Source organism: Alexandromys fortis, unplaced genomic scaffold (assembly GCF_014885135.2).
Source record: "Alexandromys fortis isolate MF-2015 unplaced genomic scaffold, M_Fortis_MF-2015_v1.1 scaffold_16, whole genome shotgun sequence".
NCBI lineage: Eukaryota > Metazoa > Chordata > Mammalia > Rodentia > Cricetidae > Alexandromys > Alexandromys fortis.
In genome coordinates, this window is record NW_026067893.1 from 14,094,337 (window position 1) to 14,103,013 (window position 8,677).

The following is an 8,677-nucleotide window of genomic DNA, read 5'->3' on the forward strand; positions in this document are numbered from 1 at the left end:
GAACATTTGCATCTGTCAGTCACCGCCTACTCTGGGTGCCTACTGTGGGGAGACCCATCTCTCTCTACCTCCAAGAGACACGGAATTTGGGGGAAACGAGAAGAATCCCGAAGATTTGGGTGATGCTCCCTCCACTTCCTGGGAGTGTCCACATGTAAAAGAATTTGGTCTCTCAGAGGCGGGAGGCAGAGATAAAAAGTAGGAGTAAAACCCTGACCTGGGACCCTTCTGAGAGTGCTGGTGTCTGCGGGGGCGAGGGCAGTGACACTGTAGATGGTTGATCACTAAGGTTCAGCTCTGGAGGAGCTGCTTCCAGCCAGTTGCTCTTCCCTATACATACACTCTCCGGGAGGAACTGGGTTGCAGGCTCTAGGGACAGGAGGTTTCCCTGATCTCGGCCTTTGTCTTGTTCCTCAAGCTTATTTTCAGAGCGCTGTGTTCATGGTAGGGAGAGGGCCCTTGGTTTTCGGGAGGAGGCTAGGCTTTGTTTAGGCATTCACTCATTAACACATTCAAAAATAAACACTCTCGAGGGCCTCTTATTCACAGCACATGAAGTAAAGTCCGTGAGCAAACAGACATCACCTTTGCCAGCTTGGAGCAAGGCAAAAGGGGGCACACAAGTCATCCTGAAGGCCGGTAGCAAAGCACACAACCAAAGGAAGGGGCTGGCCTTGTTTATGGACACTAGAGCCCCTCCAACCAATCTTCCCCTTCATGGACCCCAGAGGGGTTGAAAGGAGCTATTGCCTGCCAAAGCATTACCAGATACAAGTGTGCAATAACTGGTCTGTCTGGCTATCATCTGTTGGCAAGTGAAGCCAAGTCCCCTTGGGAAAGTCACTATGGGTGGAATGCAGTCTAAATGCTCAGCCAGGTTCCCCCCACCCATTCATCCAACAAACTGCCCACAGAGCAATTCTGCCAGCTCCGCCATGAGCTGGAAGTCCTGAACTCCTAAGTCCTTTGCCTTCAGGTCTGTGTGGATCAGAATTCGTGAAGGCAGTTACAGAAGCCTACTTCTCTGAGGAAGGCTGAGAACCTCTCCTATATATTGCTGCCCGCTTGCAGGGCTGAGACGGACTCCCGGGACTCGCCCTTCTGTAAACTGCTCCGTGCTTGCATTTGCAGCTGGGAGTGGGGAAAGATGGGATACAGAAAGGGAGAGGCAGGCAGAACAGGAGTGTGTTGATTGACAAGGACCTGCTTGCTTCTCTCTGACCTCTGAAGACTTCCTAGGGCCACCAGAACCTCTAGCTCTACCCCAGGGACAGGGTCAGTCGATGGAGGATGTGGTGAAGGCAGCTGGGTAGGCATCAGTGACTTCACCTGTTTCTCAGATACCCGGCCCAGGAAATCTCTGCCTACCCAGGCAGTACCCACAGAAACAAAGTAGTGGATTGGGGCTCCCAGAAGCCCTACGAAGAAAGCTATGAGGTAGGGGCTGGGAAAAGTTTCCGTGAGTCTACCTTCTCACCAGCGCCACCCCCTCCCAGCTGACAAGACACCAGATACCTGCCGACTTAAGGAAAACTAATGGGAAAAATGCTAGATAGCTCGGTCCAAGTCCTCGTTCCTCAGGTAGAGTTGCTCAATGTAGCTATCTTTGCCCGTGCCAACGGCTCAGTTTTAGAAGAGGGACAGTGACTGTGGGTCCTGCGGGGACCTTTGGGCTGCTACCACATAGATGCCTCAAGGTTCCTCTCAAGCTTCAGGCTAGTGGGGGTGAGGAGAGGACGGGCAGGGGCAAGGTTGATGGTGATAGTGGGGTGACAGGAGGCATCCCTTCCTCCAAGGGCCTCTTTGGAGACTCTGAGACACTAAACCAGCAGGCCTGGCTTCTCAGAAAGGTGGAGGAGCCCGGTTCCAGTAACGCACAAGGGACACTCTGCATTGGTATCCAGAGCACTCCGCTGTTAGCTGCCGCTTCCAAAGGGGACAAGTGCGGCCGAAGCACGCAGTAGGCGACTCAAAAACAGGCAAGGGGACCAGATATGTAAGCAGACCCGGCCCCACGCGGAGAAATAGTCTCGCGGGACTCAAGCGCACAGGACCCCACCAAACCTGCTGTCCCGGAGGCACCCCCCATCCCTGGGTCATCCCGCCCCAGGGACGCTGGAGGGGACAGGCAAGGGTAGTGGGAGGTGCCCAAACCAGCCGCCCTCGCCCCTCCTGCGGTCCCCAGACCCCTCCCCTGGGCCAGACCCCCCAATCCCAGCCCTGCCCGCCGCTCCGCCCCGGGCCGCCCCGCCCCCGCCCCGGGCGGCGACCCGGCCCCAGCGCCCAGCCGGGGGTGCGGGCTCCGGCCGCCCGCCCCGCACTCCCCCCTCGCGGCCGGTGCGGCGCCCCCCGCCCCTGCCCTCCCCCTCCCTCCCCCACATCCCCACCCACCCCGCCGACCCGTTACCCTCCCGCCTGCTCCGACTCCTGAGCAGCCAGCGGCCACCGGCTCGGGCAGCGGTGCAGAGAGGATCAGCGCGCGCGGAGAGCACGACATTCCACGGGACCCGCGGAACCGCGTCGGCATCGTCGCTGGGCTCCCGCACCCCGACCATCCTCGGCCTCCGCCCCTTTGGCTCGTCCCCCCGCGGCCTCCTGTGGGACAGCGTAACCCCGCCCGGGCTCTCGGTGCTCCCGGGGCCGCGCGCCATGGGCAGCCCCCGCTCCGCGCTGAGCTGCCTGTGAGTACGGCGGTCGCCCCCGCGTCCCGGTCTGCCGGCGCCCGCCGCGCCCTCTCCGCTCACCCCGCGCCTCTCTCCTGCCCGCTTTTGTCTCCCACAGGCTGTTGCACTTGCTGGTTCTCTGCCTCCAAGCCCAGGTAAGGAGCGCTGCGCAGAGGCGGGGGCCGGGCGCGGGGGACCCGGCTGACACTGTCGGGCAGGGACACGAGGACCGACCCTTCGGCCAGCGCAGCAGGGCTGGAAAGAACCTTACAAATCCAGCCCCAAACTACCCCGAGGAGGGATCTAAGGAACAGAGAGACAGTGTCCTGCCTAAAGTCACACAGCGAGTGAGTGGAGAGACTAGAGCCCCAGGGTCTTGAGCCCCGCGAGTCTCAAACGCGTGCCAGCCAGGACGGGTGGATGGGAACTTTACCTGTAGCCACACCTGGCCTCCTAGGAAGGCGGGAGCTGGAGCCAGCGTGTGTTCCTTGTCAGGGGACGTTGGGTTGCAGTTGCAGCAAAGATCCTCTCCGCTGCTCTCTTGGGGAGACTTGTGGCCGGTTTCGGCCCACGATCGTGTTAGTCTAGGCCCTTTGCACTCTCAACATTTGCTCCGTAAATTTGTCTTTATAAATGTCACGGGTCGGGTAGCGTTGCCTCGCTACTTAAAAGCACCCTGCTCCTCTAGGAAGGCCCGGGCGGGGGGCCTGCGCTGGGCAGGGAGCCCGCTTCCCTGCTCCGAGCTGGCCGGGAGCCCCAGGGTGTTTCCCAACAGGTGGGTCCAGATTCTCCCTCATCCCGGGTTCATCCATCCTGGGCTGGGTCTGCGCGACTTCCCCGCGGGGGTTGGTGGCCTGAGCCAGCATGTTGGGGGGATGCCCCCAGTCCCTGCTGGCTGCTTGGCGCGGCGGGAGGTGGGTACAAGGGCAGTGGGGGCCACTCGAGACCCCTGGGCGGAGTAGCATTATAATGGCGTGCTGTGTATTTTTCAATTTCCTAAAGGTAACTGTTCAGTCCTCACCTAATTTTACACAGCATGTGAGGGAGCAGAGCCTGGTGACGGATCAGCTCAGCCGCCGCCTCATCCGGACCTACCAGCTCTACAGCCGCACCAGCGGGAAGCACGTGCAGGTCCTGGCCAACAAGCGCATCAACGCCATGGCAGAAGATGGAGACCCCTTCGGTAAGGCGCATTCCCCGGACCCTGGAGAGGAAAGGTAGTTGCGGACCTCGCCACTCCCCGCCAGCCCCAGCTGCAGTGGCAGAGAGGCCTGCGAGCTCCCCAGCTGAGAAGGGAAGGAGTTAAGGCAAAAAAAGGTGCCTTGAGGGTCAGCTGGAGAGAATGGTAGGGAAAGGACCCTGGGGAGGCTGTGGCCCACAGGTGCCCTCTCTTCCCTACTCCACAAATGAACGAATCTGAGAGTCTCCCTTACAACCTCCCCCCTTCATATACCTCTTTCCAGCTGCAGGTGGAGGCAGAGGGTTCAGGGTAGGGGGCCCAGATTTAAGGGAAGTTCTTGAAAGAGGATATGTCGCCAGGGCCCACAAAAGGCGAGTGGGAGAAAGGAGCGAGAGAAAGCCCCAGTTTGCCCAGCTTGGAACAGGGAGATGCTGCAAACTGATCAGTAGGGTCAATTGCACAGGGAGGCTAGGCCTGGAAGTTAGACCCCGGGCTCCAGTTGTGGATACCCCAGGGGGCTGAGTTGGCTGGCGGCTCCCCGTAGGGCTGCTGAGTACAGGGAGCTACCGGAGCAGGGGCTGAGGACTGATTGATTTCTAAAACATTCAATATTCCTGTCCTGAGATGGGGCCAATTCCCAGGGTCCTGGAGGTACCACAAGGAAGGCAAACCCTCCGGGTGGCTGGTGTTGTTTTTAGAAAGCGATTATTGTGAGTTTAAAAACCTTTAAATAATGACCAACTTAACCCAGCATGAAAGGAGAAAGGAAGACTCTATTAAAATGTAATAAAAAGGTGAGGCATTTTAAGAGCTAAGGAGAAAAATGAAGAATGATATAAAACAGAAAAAGAACCAGGCCTTTTTTTTTTTTTTCAGATGTAGAGTTTGAAAGGACTTGCAAGTCTGTAAATGTTAAAAAAAAAAAAAAAAAAGAGGCTAAAGATTGTTCTCTGGGAATCTCTGGAGAGACCCCTGCGTCTGGCAGAGCGATTAAAGCTCTTCTTGCTTTCACCTTTTTTAACATTTCCTGAATACTTTCTCCTCTTCTCCAGCCAGTTTGGGGGATCGAGTATGTCTCGCTGCATTTTTTCAGCATCGACGTAGCCTGACTTCCCTTCAAAGCTGGAGGAGGAGACATAATTTTCCTGGGATAAATCTGTCACTGGGGTGGAAGAATAGGTTTGAAAATGCTAAGCTTTCCAAAAGCCTGGTTGGGAAAGCCGCTGTAAACTGCATGGCCAGACTCCCCAAATCGATCCAAGGAGAGTTGGGGCTCTTTGGGTGGGGGTGGGGGGCAGCCTGCCTGGTGGCCAAGCTCCCCCGCTGGGCTGGCAGAGCGGCCTTCAGGCCCTTTGTCCCTCCAAACTGGCTGCTTGCTGCCCTTCTCAGCTTCCCAACAAGGAAAAGGAAAGAATGGCTGGCCCCTCCGGAGTCCACTCTGCTGGAGCAAATGGCCTAGCATCCTTGGGTTTTGGGGTGGGAAGGGGAAACATGGCTAGCAGTGATGGAATTGATGCCCACTGACTTCCCTCAGACTCAGGGGAGGCTTCCAGGGATCCTTCTGCAGGGCAGAAGTTGGGGTCCTGAGCTCTGAAAACAGAGGGACTAGGGAGAGAGCGGTGGAGAGATCCCAAGAAAGGGCAGAGGTACCCACTCTGTCATATGATGCTGGGCTGGAATCTTCAGAGCAGGGTCCTCTTACCCCTTCCCTAGCCCGCATCCTTCCCTGACAGAGAAACAACTGCTTCTTGCTCTACCAAGTAAGCATGAGAAGAATGAACAGATTGCCTGGGTCTGAGGAGAGGTGAACTGTTGCACTTCCTGCTGACCTGGGAAGTGAGGAGAGGAAGCCTTAGAGGCTAGGCAGTGTGGGGACTTCATTGATGACCCCTGGGCTTCCCACCACTGGTAGTGGTGAGAGAGAGAGAGAGAGAGAGAGAGAGAGAGAGAGAGAGAATGAATGAATGAATTGCTTTCTCAAGGAGGAAAAGGGCTGGGTTCTGTATTAGGAAGGAAGTCTAGTCAGCGTCCCTCTCTTCTTGGGAACAGTCTCTAAGAGAATCAAGAATTGGTCAGGCCCAGGCTCTCAGGCAAGTTGACTGTCCACATGCACTGGAAGGAGAGAGAGAAGGGCACAGAGTTCAGTCCCAGGCTTCTATCACCCCTGAAAGCATTTGACCTTTGCCTAAGAAGCCCATCTGTAGTGGAGGCTAAAAGAGAAAAGACAATTGAGTCGTTGGAGTCTACATGGTAGAGCTGGACTCTGATGACTGGGAAGCCGAGGGAAAGGGGCAGGATCCTCCTGCCTGTGTCTGGTTCCAGAAAGTAGTCTGTTGAAGGAGGGAGAAATGCCCTGTTCCTCTTCTGAGACTCATCTCGTTCTAAATCGAGTGTGTGTGCACGAGAGAGAGAGAGAGAGAGAGAGAGAGAGAGAGAGAGAGAGAGAGAGAGAGAGAGAGCGAGCGCGCACACACAGGTGCCCACAGAGGTCAGAAGAGGGTTTCGATTCCCTGGAGCTGGAGCTGCAGGCAGTTGTGGGTCCTGCTGTGTGGGTCTTGAGAACTGGACTCTGGTCCCCTACAGGAGCAGTACACTGAGCCATCTCTCCAGCCCCTCTCTGTCACTTCTTGAAGAGCAGGGCTGTCCAGCTGGTGGAAGATGGCCAGGACTGCCAGAACCGAAGCAGCAGGAACAGAACAGGATGGTTTTTACTTGGCCTCATGGTGGGGGCCACCACTGTTCCCAGATGTTCTTAATGAGTTCATGATCTTGTGAGATCTCTCAAGGTTAGCTATGGAATCTACATACTTGGTACCTCAACCTGATAATATTGGCTTCTAGCATGAAAAGAGGAGTGGAGATTCGGGCTTCTCAATTTGATGCATCCAAACAGTTCTCTGAAACTCAGGTTGTAAACTGTGATCATCTGGTCCAGCGCTGCAGTCTCGGGTTCTGACAAAAGAGTTGCTCCTTCTCAGGGCTGCCCAGTGCTTAGCAAAGTGGGCTGGGGCTATCCTGTGCTTTCTGTTCCTAGCCCTTGGAGCATTTGTTCCAGGGTTAGGGCACAGCCCTGGACCAGCCGACCAGGTAAAGCTGTGGAACACAGAGGTCACAGATGTAGTGACCGTCACATGACTTCCCTGACAGCAAAGCTCATTGTGGAAACTGACACTTTTGGGAGCAGAGTTCGAGTCCGTGGAGCAGAGACAGGACTCTATATCTGCATGAACAAGAAGGGGAAGCTCATTGCCAAGGTGAGGTTCCAGAAGGGAAGTGGGGCTTGCGGACGTGGTACATTTTAATCTCAACAGCGTGGTGGATATGCATGGTACCTTGGTTCCCTTAGGGGCTGTCCAATGATTAGATGGAGGAGTAAGAGAGAGAGTGAGACGCCAGAGAGAGGAGAACCTATGAAGATGAAGGAGGAAGGCCAGGAAAAGGGTTGGGGGTGGTGATGGCAAATTCCATATATCTTTTTAACAAATCGCCAAATTGCTTTGCTATTATGTCCAATTACATGGTACCAGCATTTGGAATGTTCAGTAAGCCGCAGGCCCAGCCCCTCGGCCTAGCTCTGAAATGGCCCCATTAGTCACGGCTCCTCTCCAGCCTCAAGCTCCCGGCTCCTGGGCTTCAGGGTTTGGGCCTCAGAGTCCCCTCCCAGGCCTCCCCTCCCCCGCATAGGGTTGCTGTCCTGGGGGCTGATCCTGAGTCCGGAGATGCTGAGGGGGGCAGGTGGAGAAACGCTTGCGGGCCGTCCAGGCCAGACTGATGGGCAGTAGGCCAGAACAGGCAGGCTTTGGGCCCCTCTGCTTTGGGCCCAGCCCCTCCGTAGACAGCCATGTGTCACTGCTGCCCAGGAGGACAGGAAGTTGCCGGGTGGGCTGCGGGTTGTGAGGGATTAGAGAGCGGGTGCCCGGGTAGGGGGTGGGGCTGGGCTCGGGCTCCCCTCGCCATCTGCTGGGGTGCCCACCTGCTGTCTGGGGCCGCTGGCCCTCTGTCTCACATGGAGGGAGGCTCCGTAACATCACGTCTGCCCCCACAACTACCTGCAGAGCAACGGCAAAGGCAAGGACTGCGTGTTCACCGAGATCGTGCTGGAGAACAACTACACTGCGCTGCAGAACGCCAAGTACGAGGGCTGGTACATGGCCTTTACCCGCAAGGGCCGGCCCCGCAAGGGCTCCAAGACGCGCCAGCACCAGCGCGAGGTGCACTTCATGAAGCGGCTTCCGCGGGGCCACCACACCACCGAGCAGAGTCTGCGCTTCGAGTTCCTCAACTACCCGCCCTTCACGCGCAGCCTGCGGGGCAGCCAGAGGACTTGGGCCCCGGAGCCCCGATAGGCGCCCTCCCGGCCCCTCCCCGCGCCGCCCGCTGCGGACTCCAGCGAGAGATCGCGGTCGAGGCACTGCGAAGGGGAGGAGCTGGGGAGCAGCCTTCTAGTTGTGGATATTGTTTGCTGTTGGGTTTTTTTTTTTTTTTTAAACAAAAGAGAGGCTCTATTTTTGTATTCCACTGGCTGTGGTGTCTGTCTTCTTAGCTCTCAGGAAAGCCCCGTGGTGACCTGAGGCTGGGTTCCCGTGGGCCTCCCTAGGGTGGGTGGAGGGCTCTCTAGTCTGGCAGACGTTCTCCTGAGGTCCCAGCACTGGCAGGGCACCTGGCCAGACCAGCCAGGGCCACTCTGTGCCCCAGGCAGGGGCAGGGAGCAAAAGGTTTGGCCTAGGTCTCAGTCCCTTAGGGGTGGGTGTCAGTGGGGGTAGCTGTGTACTAGTTACTATTAAATGACTGAAATGATTATTTAACTTGCATATTAGAAATGTGTGTTGGAGTC

General features: G+C 56.9%; 1 protein-coding gene across 8 annotated transcripts; it reads left to right on the forward strand.

Moving 5' to 3' along the window:
• The first annotated feature begins 2,424 nt into the window (after positions 1-2,424).
• Positions 2,425-8,189, forward strand: Fgf8 (fibroblast growth factor 8). Of its 8 annotated transcripts, none has more exons than XM_050148402.1 (6): positions 2,425-2,681; positions 2,782-3,010; positions 3,352-3,438; positions 3,666-3,846; positions 6,991-7,097; positions 7,899-8,189. In XM_050148402.1, exons 1-6 carry the CDS (start codon positions 2,650-2,652, stop codon positions 8,187-8,189), a joined length of 927 nt encoding a protein of 308 aa, XP_050004359.1. In that variant the 5' UTR covers positions 2,425-2,649. The 8 variants fall into 8 exon arrangements, with proteins under 8 accessions (XP_050004359.1, XP_050004294.1, XP_050004324.1 ...); XM_050148337.1 differs by having other exon boundaries at positions 2,650-2,681; positions 3,699-3,846; XM_050148367.1 differs by having other exon boundaries at positions 2,650-2,681; positions 2,782-2,818.
• The last annotated feature ends 488 nt before the right edge of the window (positions 8,190-8,677 follow it).

Excerpts from the sequence above, each read along its gene's own strand:
- Fgf8 (XM_050148402.1), top strand. The coding sequence starts at position 2,650 with ATGGGCAGCCCCCGCTCCGCGCTGAGCTGCCT. Across the intron at positions 3,847-6,990 it reads AGAAGATGGAGACCCCTTCG|CAAAGCTCATTGTGGAAACT; the intron begins GTAAGGCGCATT and ends CTTCCCTGACAG. Across the intron at positions 7,098-7,898 it reads AGGGGAAGCTCATTGCCAAG|AGCAACGGCAAAGGCAAGGA; the intron begins GTGAGGTTCCAG and ends AACTACCTGCAG.